Source organism: Ranitomeya variabilis, chromosome 2 (genome assembly GCF_051348905.1).
Source record: "Ranitomeya variabilis isolate aRanVar5 chromosome 2, aRanVar5.hap1, whole genome shotgun sequence".
Taxonomy (NCBI): Eukaryota; Metazoa; Chordata; class Amphibia; order Anura; family Dendrobatidae; genus Ranitomeya; species Ranitomeya variabilis.
Window position 1 is genome coordinate 424,545,988 of NC_135233.1, and position 26,569 is coordinate 424,572,556.

The window sequence follows — 26,569 nt, forward strand, 5'->3', positions numbered from 1 at the left end:
TATATCCCCTCCTCTCCCTCACCTGTCCTCTCCATACATTACACCCCTATATCCCCTCCTGTCCCTCACCTGTCCTCTCCATACATTACACCCCTATATCCCCTCCTGTCCCTCACCTGTCCTCTCCATACATTACACCCCTATATACCCTCCTGTCCCTCACCTGTCTTCTCCATACATTGCACCCCTATATCCCATCCTCTCCATACATTACACCCCGACATTCCATCCTTCCCCCCTGTATCACCGTATCCAGGCTTTGCTTTCTTCGTGCTGCATCAGTTCTCCGGAATGAACTACCACAATCAGAGTGGCCGGCGACGACTCCCGCAGCTGTACATGGAGTACCCTCATATAAGATGTCTGCACCTTCCTATACTAGCGCTTCTGACCTTCTGTGCTCATCTCCTTATAGATTGTAAGCCCTTGTGACCAGGCCCGCACCCCTAGCTTATGAATGGTTGATTGTGCTGGAATGTCTGATTTTGTTCGTACATGTATCCATGGAATATGTTAGAGACATATAAAGATTGTTATTATTAGGAATAGTTACATTAAAAAAAATAACGGTTCAGGACCAACTCTTCAATTATTGACGCCTCGTCTTTAGCAAACAGAATTTCAGAAAATCTATATACACCTAATTATGAGCTTTGTTTTGTCATAAGCAAATATTAAAGGGGTCATCTAAGTCTTAAAGTAAAAACAGCAGTAAAGATTATTAAAAAACCTGTACTCTCTTCTTCTGCTGCAGACCTTACGTCCAGCGACCCTGTCCTATGAGACGGTGGCTGTAAGTGACGAATTAGTGGCACCATATGGCAGCACTAAGCCGGGAGCATGTGCCGTAGCGATCATATGCTGCTGGGACGACCGCCGGGGCATCAGTGCTACCAATTCTACCATTTGTGGCCATCTTATATATATTTTTTAAAGTTGAATGCCTCCTTTAACATTTGGAAAATTGAGAATGGAAATCCCGACACAGCCCTGATTTACGAGGATCGATGTTTCCCGCCTTTACACGACCTATAACTATTATGTGCGTTCAAAAAAGAAGTTTCTTACGAGACTTCGAAAGCACGAAGGAAATGACAGCACAAAACCCAATGTAATTGGCAGCGTAGTCGGAGATGAACGTGATCTGCAGGACATTGGAGACGCTGACGATTGGGTCAGGAATGGAAAATCCGCAGAACTTTCCTAGAGAAAGAAAGAAAAAAATGAATCAAGAACGTCACGTGGCGGCAGAAGGGTGCACCTCCGTCTCCGTGCGTCAGAAGGATTGGGAGTGGGCCATCCGTGCAGTGTCTGAGATCGTACACCCGTGGCCAATCGTTAGGGATGATCATGAAGATTGGCAGGACCCTGGGCTGGTGGCCATGTCTGTAGTCCGTGGCCGTTGACCAGAACCCTATGAACCTCCTGCGATCTGTCGGCATCCCCGGGGTCTCTTCGGATTAGTCGGTCCGGCCCACCCTGCAGTACGAGGCATGCATGGCGTCTCACCAAGCCTACTGATCATAAGTGGCACCAGGGATGGCAGCAGGGAGGAAGAGATTCGCAGAACTCAGATGTAGCGGCTGCGCCAGGGTCCTACAAATCGTTTTCATCCTGTCTACCAACCATGCATCACTGATGGAGGTCCCACCCCAATCCCATCAATCAGCGAGTCATCCCTTCACTACGTTGTCTGACGCAGCAACACCCACGCGTATATGGCCGTGTCTGGTACTGCAGCTCATCCCATTTAGCTTCTTTGCTCCTGCTGATTAGTGAGGGGCCCAGGACCCCCATAATCACACTGAAGGCCTAGAAAATCCAAGAAAACGCCAAATTTCCATTTTAGTAAAGAATCGGTTAAATGGGACTTTCAGCTTATAACCCCAGCTCTGTGTGATTGTCTGCAGCGCTCCTCACAACCACAATGTCTGACCTGCAACCATGTTTCCTTGCAGGTCATGATGAACGACCACGTAATCAAAGATGCATTCTTCATGGGACTCAAGCTCGAAGGTTAAAAAGGTTAACTGGAAAAAAGAAAGACGAGACGGTGAGAGGACATTGCCGGACGCAAGGACCCCAACATCATTACATGGAAAAAACGGATATTGGACCCCACAAAAGGTGGTAGATTATATAGATTGGGGTTCATTTAACCCCGCATTTCCAGGTAATATCCCTTTAATTGCAAGCAGCAAGTACCTCGATGAGGTGGGATGGTGGACAGTGGACCACCCACTGACAAATGGCGTTACTGCTGTATGGCTCGGGGTAATTCATTGACTGGATTTCTCCTTCCTCAAAGATAACAGGGACAGATCCACATTCAGAATCTGTAATAAGGGTAAAAATAAAGACAAGAACCAGAGGGAGATTGTGACCCCGTAATTAAAGGGTTTTTTCAGTAACATCAAGAATCAATCTAGACTAACCCCATCACCCCATACACATTGGAAAAACGTCGGACGAACCCGCCAATATCGACAGGTGCAGCCAACAGTGTAATGTGTATGGAGCCCCTAGCAGATGATTATCAAACCGCCGATCCAATGGGGACCCCGTGCAGATGATTGTCAGACCACCTATCCGATGGGGACCCTGTGCAGAGGATTATCAGACCGCCGATCCAATGGGGGACCCCGTGCAGAGGATTATCAGACCGCCTATCCCATGGGGACCCCGTGCAGATGATTGTCAGACCGCCTATCCCATGGGGACCCCGTGCAGATGATCGTCAGACCGCCTATCCCATGGGGACCCCATGCAGATGATCGTCAGACCGCCTATCCCATGGGGACCCTGTGCAGATGATCGTCAGACCGCCTATCCCATGGGAACCCCGTGCAGATGATTGTCAGACCACCTATCCGATGGGGACCCCGTGCAGATGATTGTCAGACCACCTATCCGATGGGGACCCCGTGCAGATGATTGTCAGACCACCTATCCGATGGGGACCCCGTGCAGATGATTGTCAGACCACCTATCCGATGGGGACCCCGTGCAGATGATTGTCAGACCACCTATCTGATGGGGACCCCGTGCAGATGATTGTCAGACCACCTATCCGATGGGGCCCCGTGCAGATGATTGTCAGACGACCTATCCGATGGGGACCCCGTGCAGATGATTGTCAGACCAGCTATCCGATGGGGACCCCGTGCAGATGACTCTCAGACCACCTATCCAATGGGGACACCGTGCATTTGATTGTCAGACCACCTATCCATTGAGGGCCCCATGCAGATAATTTTCGGACCGACGATCTGATGAGGGCCCCATGCAGATAATTGTCGGACCTCCGATCCGATGAGGGGTCTGTGCAAATCATTGTCGAAACACCGATCCAATCTGAGAGAAGAGCCAACACCAGAGCTGTCAGTCATCGCCTCTCAGAGAGGAGCTCGGCGCAGGGAGCGCTCCTGGGCACTGGCGGACACAGACAGAACAGGGCCCCTTTGCAAGAAGAAAATCGGCCCCTGTGCAGTACAATCACTCATCATAGTGCACAATTCCAGCTGCTATGGAGGGGATAGTGGCCCCTTGATCTCTTGGGCCCCTGTGCGGCACACAGGTTGCGCCACTGATATGTCTCCACTGCCCACTGTATGGGAGATATGGACGAGATGGCTGCCAGCACAGCGATCATATTGGAAATCTAAGGTTCTCATGTGCTACCATTCCTTCTGAAGTCGACTGGCTGCAGCGGTCACATACACATGGTTGCTATGTCCACACTGCAGGCAGTAAGCAATGCATATTAAGTTAAAAGTTTGCAGAAATGTTTCCACACATTCACCCACATAGCGGTAGATGTCAAATCCGAGGTATCCGAAAACTCCGCACCTTTACACAGCACCCACCGCCGTCCGCGGCTGAGCAAACTTTACCCCGAAATCAGTAACAAGTTTACAAAGGGCGACGGAGTCACCTGGATAAAGGTTCGGCTCCACCGCCTCGTAAGAGAGGGAGAATCCAGAGCGGAACTCCTGAAAGTCAGAGAAGAACTTCAAAGTGACGTTGCTGGCAGGGATCAGCAATGGCCGCGGCCGGATGTCGCCACAGAATTTCCCTGGAATAAGGAGGAAATGTCAGTCACTTTGATAAAAAGCAAATTTATCTACAACCCCGTAACGTTTCTTTGGACACGATCAGGCCGTCCTGTACGATGGTGCCCCCGCCGGCTCTCCCAGCATGGTCACCCAGTCCACACCTGGGTGGGTGCACTACAAACTGGGGAGAAGTTACAAGGTCTGTGAGTGACGCCGGGCTGCCCAGCGCTCGCCACTGCTGCACTCTGATGGCTGAGTGGGTAAGAGCCCCCCATAGGAGCAGCACTTTCATACTTCAGCAGTCAGGCAGGGCTGGTCTGCAGTCACATATTACAATGCACACCTATGTAACACACAAGCCCCTGTTATACTGCTCTCCCTCCGTACAGTATTAGACTCACCAATGAGATGCCCCGATGAAGAGTACACCCCCAGATAATCCAGATCACAGGAATAATCCCACTCCACACTGAAGCGATGGAACCTCAGGAGGATGTGATTTCCTTCAGGGACGAGAATTCTCCAGACACAATTTCTAGAGAGGAAAAAAAACAAACATAAATATAAAAATTAATTTAAAAAATGTAGGGCAAAATTAAAAAATCACCACCCATTTTCTGGGGGTCAGACAATCACTGATCAGACACTTATATAGGCCTTATCAATATGTGGTTGGAGGTTGGCAACCATACAGGTGCTGGAGCGGACCCAAATGATGGGGGCTCTAGGGTTGGCACCTCTGAGGGCACTAGAGCGGACACCCATGATGGGGGCACTAGAGATGGTACCTTTATGGGCACTATGGATGGCACCCATGATGGGGGCACTAGAGATGGTACCTCTATGGGCACTATGGATGGCACCCATGATGGGGGCACTAGAGATGGTACCTCTATGGGCACTATGGATGGCACCCATGATGGGGGCACTAAGGTTGGTAGCTCTGATGGCACTAGGACTGGCACCCATGATGGGCTCAGGGTGACACCACGGAGATTGGCGAGACCACCACCATTCCCTACATATAAACCACTTAGATGCTACAATCAATAATGACAAAACACTGGAAATGTTTTTGCTTTCCATCTATCTCCCTACAAATGGAGTAAAGAGCAAAATTCTACCAATTAAAGCATTGACTCATAACACGAGAAAACAAGCCCTGACACAGACCCATCAACAGAGTTATGAGTTATAGCGCTGGGAAGAAGATACACAAAAACTAATCACTTTTTTCTAAAAAAAAAAATAATTTTATTGTACAAAAGTAGGAAAGGTACAAAGAAAAAAAAGCAACAGTATAAACTATACCACCAATCAGTAGATTTGGTTTCCAGTACCATCTCTATGCTGACGACACCCAATTATACACTTCTTCTCCTGATATCATGCCGACCTTTTTAGAAAACACCAGTGATTGTCTTACCGCTGTCTCTAACATCATGTCCTCCCTCTATCTGAAACTGAACCTGTCAAAAACTGAACTCGTGTTCTCTCCAGCAACATGCCCGCTGCCTTGCGGTCATACTTGATTCCGAGCTTTCCTTCACCCCCCACATCCGATCACTGGCTCGCTCTTCTTATCTGCATCTCAAAAACATTTCTAGAATTCACCGTTTTCTTACTTTCGACTCTGCAGAAACTCTTACTGTCTCACTCATTCATTCTTGTCTGGACTATTGTAATTCTCTACTAATCGGCCTCCCTCTTACCAAACTCCTGAATGCTGCTGCCAGGACCATATTCCTCACCAACCGTTACACCGATGCCTCTACCTTGTGCCAGTCATTACACTGATTACCCATCCACTCCAGAATCCACTACAAAACTATTACCCTCATCCACAAAGCACTCCATGGCTCAGCACCACCCTACATCTCCTCTCTGGTCTCAGTCTACCACCCTACCCATGCCCTCCGTTCTGCTAATGACCTCACGTTAACATCCTCAATAATCAGAACCTCCCACTCCCATCTCCAAGACTTTACACGTGCTGCGCCAATTCTTTGGAATGCACTACCCAGGTTATTACGATTAATCCCCAATCCCGACAGTTTTAAACGTGCCCTAAAAACGCATTTGTTCAGACTGGCCTACCGCCACAACGCATTAACCTAACGATCCCTGTGTGGCCCATTCAAAAAACGTAAACCATAATCAGGTTCCTCGTATCATGTTCTCACACACTTCATGCAGTTAATAGCACTCTGTGTCTGGACTGTTACATACTTAGGCTGTGAACTGGTTCATGCAGCTTTACATGAACACCCGAGCCTTATGGCTGGTCTGAACAACGAAAGCAATTGTTACCCTCCACCTCTCGTGTCTCCCTTTTCCTATAGATTGTGAGCAGCAGGGCCCTCACTCCTCTTGGTATCGGTTTTGAACTGTGATTTCTGTTATGCTGTAATGTCTATTGTCTTTACAAGTCCCTTCTATAATGTAAAGTGCTGCGGAATATGTTGGTGCTATATAAATAAAATTATTATTATTATTATTATTCCACACAATGAATATCCCCAGAGCTCAACATTCTTTTTACTATGGCAACCAGAGCTCAGCATCTCTTTACCATGGCAACCAGAGCTCAGCAATCATTTGACCATGCAACCTCAGCTTTTTTTTACCATGGCAACCAGTGCTCAGCATTCCTTCTACTATGTCAACCAGAGCCCAGTATTCCTTCTACCAAGGTAACCAGAGCTCAGCATTCTTTCTACCATAACAACCAGAGCTCAGCATTCTTTTTACCATAACATCCAGAGCTCAGTATTTTTTTACCATAACAACCAGAGCTCAGTAATTTTTTACCATAACAACCAGAGCTCAGTATTTTTTTTACCATAACAACCAGAGCTCAGTATTTTTTTTACCATAACAACCAGAGCTCAGTATTTTTTTTACCATAACAACCAGAGCTCAGTATTCTTTTTACCATAACAACCAGAGCTCAGCATTTTTTTGCCATAACAACCAGAGCTCAGCATTCTTTTTACCATGGTAACCAGAGCTCAGCATTCTTTCTACCATGGCAACCAGAGCTCAGTATTTTTCTACCATAACAACCAGAGCTCAGCATTCTTTTTACCATAACAACCAGAGCTCAGCATTATTTTTACCATAACAACCAGAGCTCAGCAATAATTTTACCATGCAACCTCAGCTTTTTTCTTTTTACCATGGCAACCAGTTCTCAGCATTCCTTCTACCATGTCAACCAGAGCTCAGCATTCCTTCTACCATGGCAACCAGAGCTCAGCATTCTTTCTACTATGGCAACCAGAGTTCAGTATTCTTTTTACCATAACAACCAGAGCTCAGCATTATTTTTGCCATAACAACCAGAGCTCAACATTCTTTCCACCATGGCAACCAGAGCTCAGCATTCTTTTTACCATAACAACCAGAGCTCAGCATTCTTTCTACCATGGCAACCAGAGCTCAGCATTCTTTTTACCATAACAACCAGAGCTCAGCATTCTTTTTACCATAACAACCAGAGCTCAGCATTATTTTTACCATGGCAGCCAGAGCTCAGCATTATTTTTACCATAACGACCAAAGCTCAGCATTCTTTCTACCATGGCAACCAGAGCTCAGCATTCTTTTTACCATAACAACCAGAGCTCAGCATTCTTTTTACCATAACAACCAGAGCTCAACATTATTTTTACCATAACAACCAGAGCTCAGCATTCTTTCTACCATGGCAACCAGAGCTGAGCATTATTTTTACCATAACGAGAGCTCAGCATTCTTTCTACCATGGCAACCAGAGCTCAGCATTCTTTTTACCATGACAACGAGAGCTCAGCATTCTTTCTACCAAGGTAACCAGAGCTCAGTATCCTTTTTCCCAGATCAGTGTAAATAAATGCTGAGCTCTGATACGTTTTCTAGCCTTGGTATCAGATAATTTTATCCCATTATGGAGTTGGGAATTTTTTTGTTTTTTTGTGCTTTATTTTTTCCCTTCATTTGCTCCAAGAGCCAGAACTTCTGTATTATTTTGGCAACCGCGGTTTGAAGGCTAGCTTGTTTATTTTGCAGGATCGGTTGCAGTTTTTGAAGGGCACTGTGTATTTTACCATATAACATAAGTAGCCAATGGAATACATAATCTGTCTCAAATTAACTATTGCTTCATCACATTTGTATAACCATAATATTTATTAAGACAGAATAGGACCATGTTTGAACAACTGCAAATTCATATAGAATATATTCGAAAAAAGAGGGCAGTCAAAGAGTCCAAAAATATACAAATGTACAAAACTTTATTTTATAGTAACAGGCATAAAAACATAGCAGATGGGAAAATCCCCTCCATCAAACCCAGCACATACCAAAGGGACAGGTCAGGGTGCATGTGACTATCACTAGATAATTGTACAAAGATCCATATTAGGCATGTAACTACCTCATGCAGATTTATCACAATATTAGACTAATGTCATGGATCTTATGTAGCCAAATTATAGATAAAGACATAGTCCGTGTACATACCCCCTGAGGAAGGTAGTCGCCGAAACGCGCGTCGGGGTGGACGGGAACGGCGTGCATGTGTACTGTGACCTCCCACTGTGGTATGTACACGGACTATGTCTTTATCTATAATTTGGCTACATAAGATCCATGACATTAGTCTAATATTGTGATAAATCTGCATGAGGTAGTTACATGCCTAATATGGATCGTTGTACAATTATCTAGTGATAGTCACATGCACCCTGACCTGTCCCTTTGGTATGTGCTGGGTTTGATGGAGGGGATTTTCCCATCTGCTATGTTTTTATGCCTGTTACTATAAAATAAAATTTTGTACATATAACATAAGGGAAAGTGGGAAAAAATTCTAAGTGAGAGGAAATTGAAAGACAAAAAAAAAACAAAAATGTAATTCTGCTACTGGTTTTTGGGCTGTATTTTTCCAGCTTTTATTTTGTGGCAAAACTGACCCGACAATGTGATTCTCCAGGTCAGTATGATAACGGTGATACCAACTCTGGACAGATTTTTATTGCTTTAGTGGGGAAAAAAATTCAGAAACCTATATTAAAAATATTAAAAAAGGGGAAAATGGGGGGTGGTTGCTATTTCCTTAGACCTGTTACTTTTTTAAATGTTTCTGTCCTCGAGGCTGTGAGTGATCGAAGGTGGAATATAAACAGCTCGTCTGCAGCGACAGGACCGAGCTTCGATCGCTGCAGGCACCAGCACATGCCGGCTGGTGACATGTATGTCACTGACAGTTACGGGGTTAATAAATAAATGCACAGACGCAGGCACAGACCACCTTACAGAACACTCACTCGTTATTGGAGTAATATCTCCTGCTGCCTCTCGGGTGTGTGATTTCCCCGGCCGTTCCCCTCAGGAGCCCATCGGTCGTGCTGCACCGTACTGCGCCATATGACAAATCTCTCGTAACCATACGCCGGTCATGTCAATCAGCGAGGAGCGCAAGCAGATAGTAATTACCTTGAGTCGCAGGCAAATGTGGGTCCTCTAGGGAAAACACAAAAATGATACAAAAGATAAATGTTGTCAGTTGTCAGGTTTTTATCGAGGTGTTTGGCAGTGGATAATCATGTGCAGGATTCTGGAAAGGCTGGTCAGACGTCACAGCACATATCCTGACAGTATGGTGGTGAGTGCCCCTGATTAGCCCCAAATGGGGCAGAAGCACCGGGGGTTCACATAATCCCCTTCATCATAATGCAGAATTTATTGAGATTGTTTCCAAAATTTCAGGACAGTCCCTCTAAATTCGGCTACTATGTAACCATGGATAGCCATAAATCCAGCCGTCCGTGGAAGGAATGGAGTGCAGTACTGGAGGGGTATTCCACCACTGGACTGGTGAGGGTCTGATCGTTGGTACCCCAACTGAGTCCAATCACTGAATGGAACAGCAGGACAATGCTGATGCCCCGTCTCGATCTCCGGGCTGTGGTTATGCAACGGGTAGAAATGGGGAGTAAGGGACCCCCATCCTCATGGTCAGTGGGGGACCCTGTTAATGGACCCGCACTGATCCAACTCACAAATATCTTAAGAAGAGTGAACACTAAATTCTCAGAATAGGTGATAACCTGATGATCGCTGGGAACCACCCACTGGGACCCCCAATGATCCCCAGCGACAGCAGAGTGGCGGAGCGCATGTGGTACCATCACTCCATTTAAGTAGAGCCCTCCAGAGCCCCATTCTGTGGATCAGTGATGGTCCCGGTGCTCGGCCCCCAGCGATCACTAGGTTAGCATCCATGCTGTGTGTAAAGTGAGGTTCTGTGACGTCGTGAGAGTAGTTACCTTGATTCAGTTTTGTAATGATCCAGCCATGAAGCCTCTGAATATCCGTGAAAATACCCGGTGAGCCCCGCTTGTCCGGTGGGCGCAGGAAATTGTCAATCCATTTCCGAGCACATCCCAGTCCCCAGGAGGTTACACCAACCAAAACCCATCTCCCGTGGCTCCTCTGACAGAGGAAAGGACCTCCAGAGTCCCCCTAAAAAGAGTAATAAAGATACTGACATCATAAAACAACTTACTGCTGACAGATGCCCAAAAGTGGCCACTGCAACCAATGACTGGCAGCAGTGGCTGCACTGGTCAGATATCAATCCCGACCATACAGGAAGTGCAGAGACTGGCTGGGGGACCTAGTCAACATTGAAACGGGCCTGGTGGTCGTCGTTAGGGTGAGCATGACAAATTTTATTAATTCATAGAATTAATTTTCAACATTTAGTCGCTGGATGATCCCTTTAATGCCCAAAATACAAGACTTTGGGTGATGACACAAGTGACCATAACATGTTGACTATCCATCGTTTACATATATGTGCTAAACCAGGTAATGAGAACCGTAGAAGCGCCGACATTGGGACCGGTCCAGGGTGGTCCTATCATGGATGCCATTAGATGACAAGAACCTATTCAGGACTTTCAAAAGAAGCGGCAAAGGGTGGAGAAATTGGCCTGTCCTTAGCCCGTCTGTCCCGGACCCATCCGTCCTGGGGGTGATGTTTGATGTGATCTATCAGGCCCCCTTTCTTCCATTGATGCCACCACTCTGGAGGACCTCCCAATCCCTCAGGTCATCTCTAACACCATGCACCTGGCAGGCGTCTTTCCCTCCTTCCGGATATCCTGCGCATACCACCGTATTAAAGTTTAAACGCTGATCCACGGTTTTCATGATGCTCATGCACCTTTTGTTCTCAATGATCGGCAAAGACACTTGCTGCAATTTGTTGGGTAACTTGCCATCTGAAATACCAAATTTGGAGTGAAGAGTAGTTACTGCCAGATTTATGAAGTTCTCCTTGCGTGTTATGGCCGAGGCTTCTTACTTTCCTCTAGCCGCCCCCATCCCAAAGTATCGCACATATATCCATTGGGAAATTCCTCGTCCGGGCTTGGCAGGCATGCCGGCTGGATATCTCTGCCTGAAAGGTCAGGATGCAGAAAGATGCATTAATAGTGAAGTACATGCACACACAGACCCGAATAGTATTCCCTGGCCAGGTGCATAGGCAAGACTAAGTATGATGGAGCTTCCATGAGCATGAGTGCTCCACTACAAGTCTGGGCCACCTCACCAGCGGTGCGCTGCGCCGTCCACTCCATCCCTGGGCAGATCTAAGATTATTAGTTACCAAATATTATGCGTCCCACCAGCTCCACCACGGCAACGTCGTTGTTGTACGGCTGTTTGCTGTTGAAGTCGGGGTGCTTGTGAACAGCTTGTACATGGAAACTCTGCTCTGTGGATTCCTTCATGTCAAAATCATAGTCTCCAACAAAAACTCTCATGGAAAATTCAATGTTTCTGTGAAGACAGAGACAAAAAACAAAGGAAGATTCCGATACATATCTTTGTCTCTGGGAATGGTCACTTTTTCACCTGTATGACGGTGCTGTGAGATGAGAGCTGCAGTGTGCGATCAGCACGGGTCACATACAGCTCGGCATCATTGCCTGACACCTGGGAAAGATGCAGAACAATGTCTAATGATGCACAGCTCTGCTCTCCTACGTCCACGCAGTTAGACATGTTTCTTAACATATCATAGAGAAAACTGGTATTGTTCTTTTTTTTTTTTCTTCTCATGCTTATAATTGGACGTCATACAGAGGTAAAGGTAACCGCTCCCAGAGAGGGATCTATGATAATGCCACCTTGGTTATCGTATAAATAAGAAGATAAGCTACATTTTATTCAGATCTTCAGCCACTTGCCCAGTTTAGCATGTAAAATGTTCTAAAGGTCCTCTGTAAATTGGTTATTTCACTCAACACCTGCAGGAAAGCATGGTCTTGCTGCCCCCACATCAGTTTAGGCCCGCTTTTGGGGCACATACCAGATTAAGGTGTCTAGGAAGGGTCCCGATTCTCATACCTTGTAACTTGTCATCCACACTTTTTGGGTGGGCGCCTCCTTTACATCAGTATTCTGGAGCTGGAACTACCTAACATCCCAGCATACATTTCTCTCAATATTGTCCGAAAGCATGCCTGCTCTGAACAGAAAGTCTGTCCCTGTATGTCTGTGTACAATTTACCAAAAAGTAGACCAGAAGAGGAGAACCGCCGCCACTTCCCGTAGACAGACCAACTTGCCCACCTCTTCTCTTAGAGAGACAGACCTGCCCCCACCTCCAGTAGAAAGATAGACCCGTCCCCTCTTCCTGTAGAGAGGCAGACCCATCCCTACTTCCAGTGGAGAACGATCAGCTCCCCCTTTTTCCTGTAGAGGGACAAACCCACACCCACTTCCTGCAGGGAGACAGCCCAGTCCCCCACTTCCTGTAGAGAGACAGACCCCCTCAGTTCTTGTAGAGACAGACCAGCCCCCCACTTCTTATAGAGAGGCAGACCCAGGTACGGACTGGGGCTGAAATTCAGCCCTGGCATTTGAAATCACACATGCCCATGCTGTCCCCATGAACCAGATGGGATATATTACTAACATTATCCTGGATGGAGGAAAGGAAGATTTACTACAAGACCAATATTTCTAAAGATACCCCCATCACAACTCTTAACAGTATGGGTGTCTTGAGAACACCGATTCTGTTAACAACGTAGCAGACAAGGCAGCCCACGACCAGACTGGCCCTTCTGGCATTTGCCAGAATTGCCAGATGGCCGGTCCGGCCCTGGGCAGACCTATCCACCACTTCTTGTAGACACAGGCCCACACCTCCACTTCTTGTAGAGACAGACCCACTCCCCCACTTCTTGTAGAGACAGACCTTCCTCCCCACTTCTTGTAGAGACAGACAAGCCCACTACTTGTTATAGAGAGACAGACCCATCCCCCACTTCTTGTAGAGACAGACCTGCCCCCCACTTCTTTTAGAGACAGACCGGCCCCCCCACTTCTTGTAGAGACAGACCTGCCCCCCCACTTCTTGTATAGACAGATCCGCCCCCCACTTCTTGTAGAGACAGACCCGCTCCCCCACTTCTTGTAGAGACAGACCGGCACCCCACTTCTTGTAGAGACAGACCCGCTCCCCCACTTCTTGTAGAGACAGACCGGCCCCCCACTTCTTGTAGAGACAGACCCGGCCCCCCACTTTTTGTAGAGACAGACCCACCCCTCACTTCTTGTAGAGACAGACCGGCCCCCCACTTCTTGTAGAGACAGACCTTCCTCCCCAGTTCTTGTAGAGACAGACCGGCCCCCCACTTCTTGTAGAGACAGGCCCACCCCCAACTTCTTGTAGAGACAGACCGGCCCCCCACTTCTTGTAGAGACAGACCTTCCTCCCCACTTCGTGTAAAGACAGACCTTCCTCCCCACTTCTTGTAGAGACAGACCCGCCCCCCCACTTCTTGTAGAAACAGATCCGCCCCCACTTCTTGTAGAGACAGACCCACCCCCCACTTCTTGTAGAGACAGACCGGCCCCCCACTTCTTGTAGAGACAGACCCGCCCCCCCCACTTCTTGTATAGACAGATCCGCCCCCCACTTCTTGTAGAGACAGACCTTCCTCCCCACTTCTTGTAGAGACAGACCCGCCCCCCCCACTTCTTGTATAGACAGATCCGCCCCCCACTTCTTGTAGAGACAGACCTTCCTCCCCTCTTCTTGTAGCGACATACTCGCCCCTTCTTCCTGTAAGCAAACCCTTCCCCTCATCCCGCAGGCAGACCCACCAGCCCATCCCATAGATACAGACCCACAACCACTTCCTGTAGGCAGAGCTGCCTCACTTCCTGTAGACAGACCCGCCTCCATCTCCTGTAGACAGACCAGCCCCCACTTCCTGTAGACAGACCAGCACCCACTTCCTGTAGACAGACCTGCACCTACTTCCTGTAGGCAGACCCACCCCCATCTCCTGTAGACAGACCCACCCCCATCTCCTGTAGACAGACCCACCCCCATCTCCTGTAGACAGACCCACCCCCACTTCCTGTATGCTGGCTCCTGCTTCCTGTACTTGTCATGGCTATTAGAGATGGATTACAATTGACAACAGGCAGTGGGCAGCTAGTGGTCGGCACACTTTTTTAAGAGGTAAGAGAAATATATAACATGATTTTCAGCTCGTCTATCACATCATCAGATGTCCTTCAATTTCTGAAATACAGAAAGCAGTCCCTTACTTGTCCATTAAGCAGTGAGCAGCTGTTACTACACGGTTATCACTAATAATTGTTGCTCCACAGAAGTGTTTCCCATCTTTTTTCAATGAAGCCTAAAAAAATAAAAATATTTTTTAATCGTGGTAGTTTCATACAAGATGAGCATACAGAACTAGTAGTGCTGGATGGCCGAACTGCACACAGCTCGGAAGGCTATGGACAACTAGGGCTTGGTATTTTTTACTTGCATTAATGTCTATATCTTGAGTTAAAAAGCTGCACTTTGGCTTGACTTACACAGCACTCATCTGTGCTTTACGCAGCGCTCATCTGTGCTTTACGCAGCACTCAGCTGTGCTTTACGCAGCGCTCATCTGTGCTTTACGCAGCGTGCATCTGTGCTTTACGCAGCGCTCATCTGTGCTTTATGCAGCGCTCATCTGTGCTTTATGCAGCGCTCATCTGTGCTTTACGCAGCGCTCATCTGTGCTTTACGCGGCTCTCACCTGTCCTTTATGCAGCACTCATCTGTGCTTTATGGTGTCTGTCTGAGGCTCCCTGAAAAACGAGACTCAGATGTGCCCGAGATAGAGCCATAAAGTCCAACGAGACTAATGGAATTGTAATGGACCCCGTTTGTGCTCTTTTGCGGTGAAGTCAGTCTTTTCAGATGGGCACAAGACAATAGTCTACTATGTCCTGGTGCCCATCTAAAAATATGGATACCACTGCAGAGGAGCACAGAGTGAGTCCATTTGTTTTTCTCATTGTACTGAATGGCTCTGTCCACAGGGCAAAACGTCGGAATCACATTTTTCAATGATTCCGAGACCATAAAAGCAAAGCTGGGCACAGAGTGAATGTAGCCTATGTTTCATCTTGCAATCTCCATTCCTTAATTCTCTTTCCCCTGATTTGAGACTTTTCTCTTGTGATTGTGTCCCCCCTAGTAACATATGCTGGATGTGAAGGCTGTGTGTCCATGATGCTTCGGCCTGCACTAGCTCCTATGTATAAGCAAAGCTTCAACCCTCTAGTGATTTCCTCTTCATGTGCTTTCTCCCTCATCTACAGTACACCCTTTTAGCTCTGCCCTCCCAGAGAATGTAGATGCTTTCTGACCTCTCAACATTCTGATCTGCTCTGTACAACCCTCTCCTTGCTACAATCTCCAAAACTGAGAAGAGAGAGGGGGAGAGAGATATTGCATATGATTGTCGCTTACTATCCACGGACATTCCTCTTTCTTTGCAGCTGTTCCTCCGACAATACGTGAGAGCAGACTGTAGTTGATTGATTCACTGGCAGCCGGACGCTGTCCACACCTAGAAACTAAGGCAATAGGGGTTACGTATATTTTCTGTGTATACAGTTAGGTCCCCAGAAATTGTTGTCCAGTGACAAATCTTTGTGATTTCAGCTCTGCAGTTCACTATTTTGCTATTTTTTATTGAAAATGAAACAACTGAGACAACTGAAGTGGAGACTTTCAGGTATAATTAAAAGTGTTGAACAGAAATCTAAGGTGAAACGTTTAGGAATTGCAGCCATTTTCCTACAACTCCTCCTCATTTCAGGGGCTCAGAAGTAATTGGACAAATTCACTTTCCCATAGATAAAATATTGATATTTAATCCTTTGTAGAGAATCGTTTAACACAATGATGGCCTGAAGTCTGGAAACTATGGACGTCACCATCGCCGGTCTCCTCCTGTGTGAGGCTTTTGCCGCAATGACGGTCTGAAGTCTGGAGGCCATGGACGTCACCATCGCTGGTTCCCTCCTGTGTGAGGCTTTGCAGCAATGATGGCCTGAAGGCCATGGACGTCACCATCGCTGGTTCCCTCCTGTGTGAGGCTTTGCAGCAATGATAGCCTGGTCTGAAGGCCATGGACGTCACCATCGCACCTTCCCTCCTGTGTGAGGCTTTGCAGCAATGAAAGCCTGAAGTCTGGGGCCATGGATGTCGCCATCGCTGGTTCCCTCCTGTGTGAGGCTTTGCAGCAATGAACGCCTGAAGTCTGGGGCCATGGATGTCGCCATCGCTGGTTCCCTCCTGTGTGAGGCTTTGCAGCAATGAAAGCCTGAAGTCTGGGGCCATGGATGTCGCCATCGCTGCTTCCCTCCTGTGTGAGGCTTTGCAGCAATGAACGCCTGAAGTCTGGGGCCATGGATGTCACCATCACTGGTTCCCTCCCGTGTGAGGCTTTGCAGCAATGATGGCCTGAAGGCCATGGACGTCACCATCGCTGCTTCCCTCCTGTGTGAGGCTTTGCAGCAATGAAAGCCTGAAGTCTGGGGCCATGGATGTCGCCATCGCTGGTTCCCTCCCGTGTGAGGCTTTGCAGCAATGATGGCCTGAAGGCCATGGACGTCACCATCGCTGCTTCCCTCCTGTGTGAGGCTTTGCAGCAATGAAAGCCTGAAGTCTGGGGCCATGGATGTCGCCATCGCTGCTTCCCTCCTGTGTGAGGCTTTGCAGCAATGAACGCCTGAAGTCTGGGGCCATGGATGTCACCATCGCTGGTTCCCTCCCGTGTGAGGCTTTGCAGCAATGATGGCCTGAAGGCCATGGACGTCACCATCGCTGCTTCCCTCCTGTGTGAGGCTTTGCAGCAATGAAAGCCTGAAGTCTGGGGCCATGGATGTCGCCATCGCTGGTTCCCTCCTGTGTGAGGCTTTGCAGCAATGAAAGCCTGAAGTCTGGGGCCATGGATGTCGCCATCGCTGGTTCCCTCCTGTGTGAGGCTTTGCAGCAATGAAAGCCTGAAGTCTGGGGCCATGGATGTCGCCATCGCTGGTTCCCTCCTGTGTGAGGCTTTGCAGCAATGAAAGCCTGAAGTCTGGGGCCATGGATGTCGCCATCGCTGGTTCCCTCCCGTGTGAGGCTTTGCAGCAATGATGCCAAGCAAAAAAAGGAGTTCTATACGAAATTTAAAATGATTATTTTATTACCATAACTTGTAAAAAAAGACATAAATAGTCCAAAGTTTTTTTTACAAAAATTACAATCAAGGAAGAAAAGGAGACCCTAGTACAAAAAACATCCGAGTCATAGGCAATGGAAGTAAAGAATACCATGGTATGAATATAAACATAAGTGAGCACCCATACTAGCACATAGAGATGTGGTCTAGGTAATTAATTTAACTGTACCGGTGTCCAAGTGGACATGCATCCACCACATACATAAAAAGCGCCAGTTATAGTGCAGCTATAACGCAAATGCATTACAAAGTTCCTTACCCATGGTAAAAATAGTTGTTGCCTGGGACTCCGAATACCCCCTGTGACTCGGATGTTTTTTGTACTAGGGTCTCCTTTTCTTCCTTGATTGTAATTTTTGTAAAAAAACTTTGGACTATTTATGTCTTTTTTACAAGTTATGGTAATAAAATAATCATTTTAAATTTCGTATAGAACTCCTTTTTTTGCTTGGTATTAATTCTCCGGAGTATACGTTATTGTCCTCTTATACATACATGGGTAAAGGTAACTATCTGTTTACACCTGCACACTTCGTGTGTGGGATCCGTGTTGTTTCTGTGGGTGTGTTTTCTTTGCAGCAATGATGGCCTGAAGTCTAAAGGCCATGGCTGTCACCATCGCTGGTTCATCCTGTGTTAGGCTTTGCAGCTATGAAAGCCTGAAGTCTGGGGGCCATGGATGTCGCCTTCGCTGGTCTCCTCCTGTGTGAGGCTTTGCAGCAATAAAAGCCTGAAGCAGGGCCAGCCCGAACGTATAGGCGAACTAGGCGGCCGCCTAGGGCGCCAACCCTAAGGGGGGGCGCCAGAGAAAAAATAGAAAAAATTATAAAAAAATCTTTTCAAAAGGCAAAAGGTGTATGGAGCGGAGCTGAATGTGTATGAGGTGTATGGATCGGAGCCATGTGTGTATGAGGTGTACGGAGCGGAGCTGTGTGTATGAGGTGTACGGAGCGGAGCTAAATGTGTACGAGGTGTACGGAGCGGAGCCGCGTGTGTACGAGGTGTATGGAGCGGAGCACGTGTGTACGGAGCGCAGCTGCGTGTATAGGAGTAGCTATGTGTGGCCATTATACGGTAGAAAGTATCATGTGTGGCCAATATACAGTATGGAGCATCATGTAACATAGTAACATAGTAACATAGTTAGTAAGGCCGAAAAAAGACATTTGTCCATCCAGTTCAGCCTATATTCCTATATTCCATCATAATAAATCCCCAGATCTACATCCTTCTACAGAACCTAATAATTGTATGATACAATATTGTTCTGCTCCAGGAAGACATCCAGGCCTCTCTTGAACCCCTCGACTGAGTTCGCAATCACCACCTCCTCAGGCAAGCAATTCCAGATTCTCACTGCCCTAACAGTAAAGAATCCTCTTCTATGTTGGTGGAAAAACCTTCTCTCCTCCAGACGCAAAGAATGCCCCCTTGTGCCCGTCACCTTCCTTGGTATAAACAGATCCTCAGCGAGATATTTGTATTGTCCCCTTATATACTTATACATGGTTATTAGATCGCCCCTCAGTCGTCTTTTTTCTAGACTAAATAATCCTAATTTCGCTAATCTATCTGGGTATTGTAGTTCTCCCATCCCCTTTATTAACTTTGTTGCCCTCCTTTGTACTCTCTCTAGTTCCATTATATCCTTCCTGAGCACCGGTGCCCAAAACTGGACACAGTACTCCATGTGCGGTCTAACTAGGGATTTGTACAGAGGCAGTATAATGCTCTCATCATGTGTATCCAGACCTCTTTTAATGCACCCCATGATCCTGTTTGCCTTGGCAGCTGCTGCCTGGCACTGGCTGCTCCAGGTAAGTTTATCATTAACTAGGATCCCCAAGTCCTTCTCCCTGTCAGATTTACCCAGTGGTTTCCCGTTCAGTGTGTAATGGTGATATTGATTCCTTCTTCCCATGTGTATAACCTTACATTTATCATTGTTAAACCTCATCTGCCACCTTTCAGCCCAAGTTTCCAACTTATCCAGATCCATCTGTAGCAGAATACTATCTTCTCTTGTATTAACTGCTTTACATAGTTTTGTATCATCTGCAAATATCAATATTTTACTGTGTAAACCTTCTACCAGATCATTAATGAATATGTTGAAGAGAACAGGTCCCAATACCGACCCCTGCGGTACCCCACTGGTCACAGCGACCCAGTTAGAGACTATACCATTTATAACCACCCTCTGCTTTCTATCACTAAGCCAGTTACTAACCCATTTACACACATTTTCCCCCAGACCAAGCATTCTCATTTTGTGTACCAACCTCTTGTGCGGCACGGTATCAAACGCTTTGGAAAAATCGAGATATACCACGTCCAATGACTTATACCACGTCCAATGACTGTTGTGTGTAATGTGTGGTCATTATACAGTATGGAGCATCATGTGTGGCCATTATACAGTATGGAGCATCATGTGCGGTCATTATACAGTATGGAGCATCATGTGTGGTCATTATACAGTATGGAGCATCATGTGTGGCCATTATACAGTATGGAGCATCATGTGTGGCCATTATACAGTATGGAGCATCATGTGTGGCGATTATACAGTATGGAGCATCATGTGTGGCCATTATACAGTATGGAGCATCATGTGTGGCCATTATACAGTATGGAGCACTGTGTGGCCATATTTTTTGTTTATAATTCTATATGAAACAGTGTGATCAGCAGTGCTAAATGGGTGTGGTTGGGACGTGGATATGGGTGTGGCTAGTTATGAATGGGTGTGGCCAGAGGCGTGGCCTAAATTTTGCCGCGCAAACTTTGTTTCTCTTTCCCATTTTTAAAAGTTGGGAGGTATGTTAAAAATAGTAGGGGAGCAACAAAATAGTTTCGCCTAGGGCGCCGTAATCTCTCGGGCCGGCCCTGGCCTGAAGACTGGAGGCCATGGACATCATCACTGGTCTCCTCCTGTGTGAGGCTTTACAGGAATGAGCCCCTGAAGTCTGGAGGCCATGGATGTCACCATCACTGGTCTCCTCCTGTGTGAGGCTTTGCAGCAATGAAAGCCTGAAGTCTGGAGGCCATGGATGTCGCCATCACTGGTTTCCTCCTGTGTGAGGCTTTATAGGAATGACGGCTTGAAGTCCTCCAGACTTTCTTCTTCCCATCATTCTGGTATAGGTTAATCTTTGTTTTGCTTATCCAGAACGGAGCGGCTTCTTTAGATGTTTTTGGCAAAATAATCTGACCTTTCTATTTTCAGGCCGATTAATGATTTGCCCCTTGTGGTGACCCCTCAGTATTTGCTGTGATATATGTGATGCAGTAACCCCTGTAACAGGTAGGGGGCGCTGCATGGTCTCCCCGGGATCTGCACGGAGTTGTATTGAGGCCGTGAGAATTGACCTGCAGTGATGTCAGGATCACGTGACCAGTCCATGTGATCCATTACTGTGGGTGTGGTTACAGGTACATAACGTGACCAGAGTGTGGGTCACATGTTCCTGTGTGGTTCCAGTGTTTGGACCTGAAGGGTCCAAGTGCAAAATCCCTGAGGGAGTTCCTGAGGGCTCGGTGTGTTCCTGTGTTGGAAGCCTGAGAGGAGGCTTCCTGGAAAGCACCTGCTGGCGTGGGAGGTCCTAGTAGGAGGACCGGATCCCGGAGCAGTGCACAGTGGAACTGGGGAAGCTGGAGTCCTTCGGTGAGGTCTGGACTGACTACTGTATGCCGGACAGGCAAGTTGGGGATCCCTGTTAGGCAGCTTACCCAGAAGAGTGTTAACGGAGTGTGGGGAAGCTGGAGTCCTTCGGTGAGGTCTGGACTGACTACTGTATGCCGGACAGGCAAGTTGGGGATCCCTGTTAGGCAGCTTACCCAGAAGAGTGTTAACGGAGTGTGGGGAAGCTGGAGTCCTTCGGTGAGGTCTGGACTAACTAGTGTGTGCCGGCCAGGCAAGTTGGTGATCCCTGTAAGGCAGCTTACCCGGAGGTGTGGACTGGCAAGGAGCTAGCAGGTGGAGCCGGAGCTCCCGTCAGGTATCGTACAGGCCGGTAGTGCTTGTGAAGTTCTATGAACTATGTGGTCTCCCTTGGGAACTGGTTAAGGGAGGACCAGCGTGTTAGTGGCCGGGAGGCAAAGCCGTACACTGAAGTGTTAGAAGCTGCAAGTAAATATCACCAGTTGGTGCCTGTTGTGTTTCATGTTATGAACTGTGCGTACCCCGGTTTATGAAGTTTAATAAACCGCATGGACTGCTTTGTTTTATAAACCCGTGCCCGTGTGCTTGAATATCGCGGCCAAGTGAGTGTCCCCCAACACTCTCAGTAAGAGAAACTTTACATTGCCCTCATGAAATCTTCTCTTTATGGTAGACTTGTTGTGAAAGACTTTTTCTTCACCATGGGAAGGATTCTGTGATCATTCATCACTGTAGTCTTCTGGGGACGTCCAAGTCTTTTTGAGTTCCTAAGCTCACCAGGGTGCTCTTTTTTTTTTTCTAGAATTAACAAAATGCTGATTTGGCTGTTCCTCGCTCTCTCTGGTGGATTTCTTCTTTTTTTTCAGCCTAATGATTGTCTGTTTCTCTTCCATTGAGAACTCCTTTGACTGCATGTTGTGGGTTCACAGCAACAGCTTCCAAATGCGAATGCCATACCTGGAATCAGCTTCATACCTTTTACTTGCTTAGGCTACTTTCACACTAGCGTTAACTGCATTACGTTGCAAATGCGTCCTTTTGCCGAAAAAACGCATCCTGCAAAAGTGCTTGCAGGATGCGGTTTTTCGGCATTGACTAACATTAGCGACGCAATGACACTCGTCGCAACCGTCGTGCGACGGTTGCGCCGTGCTGTGGCGGACCGTCGGGAGCAAAAAACGTTACATGTAACGTTTTTTGCTCCCGACGGTCCGCTTTTTCCGACCGCGCATGCGACGCACGGCGACGGGCCGAGCCCGACGCTAGTGTGAAAGAAGCCTTAACCGATGATGCAATAGCCCATTAAAGAGCTTCTGATATAACTGTCCAATTACTTTAGATCCCTTTAAAAAGTGGCGACTCCATATTAAACCCTTCCTTCAATTAGGATGCGAAAACCCATCAAAATTACAGCTGAGAGTCGACACTTTAACCCCATATTGATTATAGAACTGGATCTTGAATATGTTTTGGTAAACAACTAAGATGCCAAAAGTTGTGTCTCTATCCAAATATTTCTAGACCTAACTGTAGGATAGGATACATTGGCAGCTGCAATTTATACATATAAATGGAACTTATACATTCATCATGTCTAAGGATTTAATAAAACTTGTAAAATACTTATTTTAGTGTCTGCTTTTTTAGGACCTAGGAGTCCAGGGGGCGGTCCCACAACATTATTTTCTATATGTGTACATAAACAGCTCGCTGTCAATCACACAAGAATACTGGCACTGAGCTTGTAGGCTACACAAGAATACTGACACTGAGCTTGTAAGTTACACAAGAATACTGGCACTGAGCTTGTACGTTACAAAAGAATACTGGCACTCAGCTTGTAAGTTACACAAGAATACTGGCACTGAGCTTGTAAGTTACAAAAGAATACTGGCACTCAGCTTGTAAGTTACACAAGAATACTGGCACTGAGCTTGTAAGTTACACAAGAATACTGGCGCTGAGCATGTAAGTTACACAAGAATACTGGCGCTGAGCATGTAAGTTACACAAGAATACTGGCACTGAGCTTGTAAATTACAAAAGAATACTGGCACTGAGCTTGTAAGTTACACAAGAATACTGGCGCTGAGCTTGTAAGTTACACAAGAATACTGGCGCTGAGCTTGTAAGTTACACAAGAATACTGGCACTGAGCTTGTAAGTTACACAAGAATACTGGCACTGAGCTTGTAAGTTACACAAGAATACTGGCGCTGAGCTTGTAAGTTACACAAGAATACTGGCACTGAGCTTGTAAGTTACACAAGAATACTGGCACTGAGCTTGTAAGTTACACAAGAATACTGGCACTGAGCTTGTAAGTTACACAAGAATACTGGCGCTCAGCTTGTAAGTTACACGAGAATACTGGCGCTGAGCTTGTAAGTTACACAAGAATACTGTCGCTGAGCTTGTAAGTTACACAAGAGTACTGGCGCTGAGCTTGGCAGCTTCACATTAATACTGAAGGCGCTGAACTTGGCGGATTCACATTAATGCTGAGGCGCTCAGCTTGGTGGCTTCATATTAATACTGAGGCGCTCAGCTTGGCGGCTTCATATTAATACTGAGACGCTGAGCTTGTAGGTTGCACATTAATACTGAGGCGCTGAGCTTGGCGGCTTCAGGCGGTCAGTATTTTGCCAAGGGTAGAATTATTGCTTATGGTAGAGAAAGTGGTGCCATATATACACACCATGCACATGACACCTCCTGGCACAACATAGGAGCTCTATACAGAGGCATAACACTCCAATGCAAAATCTGTAACATGGCCCATGAACTATTACGCCTCACTTCATATTCTCGACTCCTCAAATTCAGCAGAGGGAAGCCTTCAGCCTCCAGAAGGGACTGCGCTCTATGCCCCCCTTGGGTGACATTACTGGTCCAATATACACACACAACAGAAGATTTCCTACAGTAGGGGGAACCAAGCATCTATGGCGGTGTCCATGTGACCGTGAAATAATAACGTTCCTACAAGAACCTCCGATACAGAAATAAAGTAATAATATAGTAAGAGTCATAAAAGCGAAGTCCGGGAACACTCCGTCTGGAACCGCACTTACGTCTGCCATAGTTGCTAGTTTCTCCTCGCTCTGTGTGGCTCATCACTGTCAGCAAGATAACAGCATAAGAAAGAGATGTGTCCGCCATGTTCTCCCATGGAAATCTCCGACGTGCGGCTGGTAGCAGTTTTATAGGCGGCTCTGGTCCTCCGTGAGAGAGCTGGCACTGATTGAGGAGCAGCCTGGTTGATTATTGACTTTTCACGGCACATCCTGCATTGCCAGGTGTAGCCAACCATTGTGTCCTGTGCCTGGTGCGGAACTTTACTTTATTCCAGCAATTACCTTAACCTGGGAAATGTGATCAAGCGTAAGTGGAAAGGAATATAAAGTGAGGGAACGAAAGAGGTGGGAGGGCAGAAAACAAAGCCGAGAAAGATAAGAGATCCCGGAAACGGTCATTCTCATTCTGGGGACCATGATGGATGTTCCCGAAGACTTTCACAAGAAAACGTACGTCTGGTGTGTATTACGGCATGTAGTGGTCACATATGATAGTCTGGACAGCCCACCCAAGTATAAGGACCGTCCCAAGACGCTCCACCGGTCACTTACAAAAGACACAGCCCCTAAACTGTGTTGTATTGGATACGTGAAATTTGCAGCCCGCCCGAGGCACGAAGTACCATGTGGAGTTTTTGTTCTCGCTGGCACCGTCCATGAAGTGCAGCCGTTGTACATGTGGAGGGCGAAAAAAAAACATATACAGGTCCTTCTAAAAAAATTAGCATATAGTGTTAAATTTCATTATTTACCATAATGTAATGATTACAATTAAACTTTCATATACTATAGATTCATTATCCACCAACTGAAATTTGTCAGGTCTTTTATTGTTTTAATACTGATGATTTTGGCATACAACTCCTGATAACCCAAAAAACCTGTGTCAATAAATTAGCATATCAAGAAAACGTTCTCTAAATGACCTATTACCCTAATCTTCTGAATCAACTAATTAACTCTAAACACATGCAAAAGATACCTGAGGCTTTTAAAAACTCCCTGCCTGGTTCATTACTCAAAACCCCCATCATGGGTAAGACTAGCGACCTGACAGATGTCAAGAAGGCCATCATTGACACCCTCAAGCAAGAGGGTAAGACCCAGAAAGAAATTTCTCAACAAATAGGCTGTTCCCAGAGTGCTGTATCAAGGCATCTCAATGGTAAGTCTGTTGGAAGGAAACAATGTGGCAGAAAACGCTGTACAACGAGAAGAGGTGACCGAACCCTGAGGAAGATTGTGGAGAAGGACCGATTCCAGACCTTGGGGAACCTGTTGTGAATTTGGATTCTGGGCTCCCCCGGTGGCCGCTTGTGGAATTGGACTTGTCATCCTCTTTCCTGTTTCACCTGGTTCCATCAGTAGTGGGTGTCGCTATTTAAGCTCATTTCTCTGGTGGTTTCTTGCCGGTCAACAATGTTATCTGATGCCTCTCAGTGCTTGTTCCTGCTTCTAGACTACTACTAGATAAGTTGGACTTTTGTCCATGTTTTGTTTTGCCTATTTGTTCCAGTTCACAGCTGAAGTTTTGTTACTGTGTCTGGAAAGCTCTCGTTGATCAGGGATTGCTACTCTGGCGTTATGAGTTAATGCCAGAGTTTAAGGTAATCTCTGGATGGTGTTTTGTTAGTGTTTTTCTGCTGACCATGAAAGTATACTATCTGTCTTCTGCTATCTAGTAAGCGGACCTCAAATTTGCTAAGACTATTTTCCTGCTGCGTTTGTTGTTTCATCTGAACTCACCGTCATTATATGTGGGGGGCTACTGTCTTCTTTGGAATATTTCTCTAGAGGTGAGCCAGGTCTTATATTTCCCTCTGCTAGCTATTTAGGTCTTAGGCCAGAGCTGGGCATCTAGCGATAAATAGGAAATGCTACCTGGCTATTTCTAGTTGCGCGGCAGGCTTAGTTCATGGTCAATATAGTTCCATCTTCCGAGAGCTTGTCCCTCTATAGGCTTGCTATGATCTCTGCCTGCAGAGATCATGACAGTTTGACCGGCCAATAAAGTGTTAAAGACCCAGGTTGTGAAAGGAGAGTTATAAGAAGTCTGCTGGAATTTTTTTTTTTTTTTTTTTTTCCTCCAGTCTGCCTTGCTGCAGTCTTTTTTTCTCTCTCTCCTCCTAATCTCTGTATGGCTCTGTGTGCACCTGACAATAATGGATCTCCAGAGTGTAA

At 46.7% G+C, this 26,569-nt stretch overlaps 1 protein-coding gene across 3 annotated transcripts in view; it reads right to left on the reverse strand.

Annotated features, from left to right (window-relative positions):
- OVCH2 (ovochymase 2) overlaps positions 1-24,522 on the reverse strand; it is a 39,584-nt gene extending 15,062 nt beyond the window's left edge. The window contains exons 1-14 of one of the 3 annotated variants that reach the window (XM_077286664.1): positions 24,386-24,522; positions 15,886-15,992; positions 14,682-14,773; positions 11,719-11,891; positions 11,413-11,508; positions 11,178-11,329; positions 10,370-10,565; positions 9,537-9,563; positions 9,368-9,458; positions 4,457-4,590; positions 3,935-4,075; positions 2,206-2,336; positions 1,937-2,030; positions 1,069-1,203 (exon numbers count right to left, since the gene is read on the reverse strand). In XM_077286664.1, coding sequence (XP_077142779.1) covers positions 1,069-1,203; positions 1,937-2,030; positions 2,206-2,336; positions 3,935-4,075; positions 4,457-4,590; positions 9,368-9,458; positions 9,537-9,563; positions 10,370-10,565; positions 11,178-11,329; positions 11,413-11,508; positions 11,719-11,891; positions 14,682-14,773; positions 15,886-15,992; positions 24,386-24,473 — 1,657 coding nt within the window. In that variant the 5' untranslated portion in view covers positions 24,474-24,522. Of the gene's footprint in view, positions 1-1,068; positions 1,204-1,936; positions 2,031-2,205; positions 2,337-3,934; positions 4,076-4,456; positions 4,591-9,367; positions 9,459-9,536; positions 9,564-10,369; positions 10,566-11,177; positions 11,330-11,412; positions 11,509-11,718; positions 11,892-12,461; positions 12,894-14,681; positions 14,774-15,885; positions 15,993-24,385 lie in introns of those variants that run through there. The other 2 variants (XM_077286666.1, XM_077286665.1) reach the window with 2 other exon arrangements.
- Between the last annotated feature and the right edge of the window lie 2,047 nt (positions 24,523-26,569).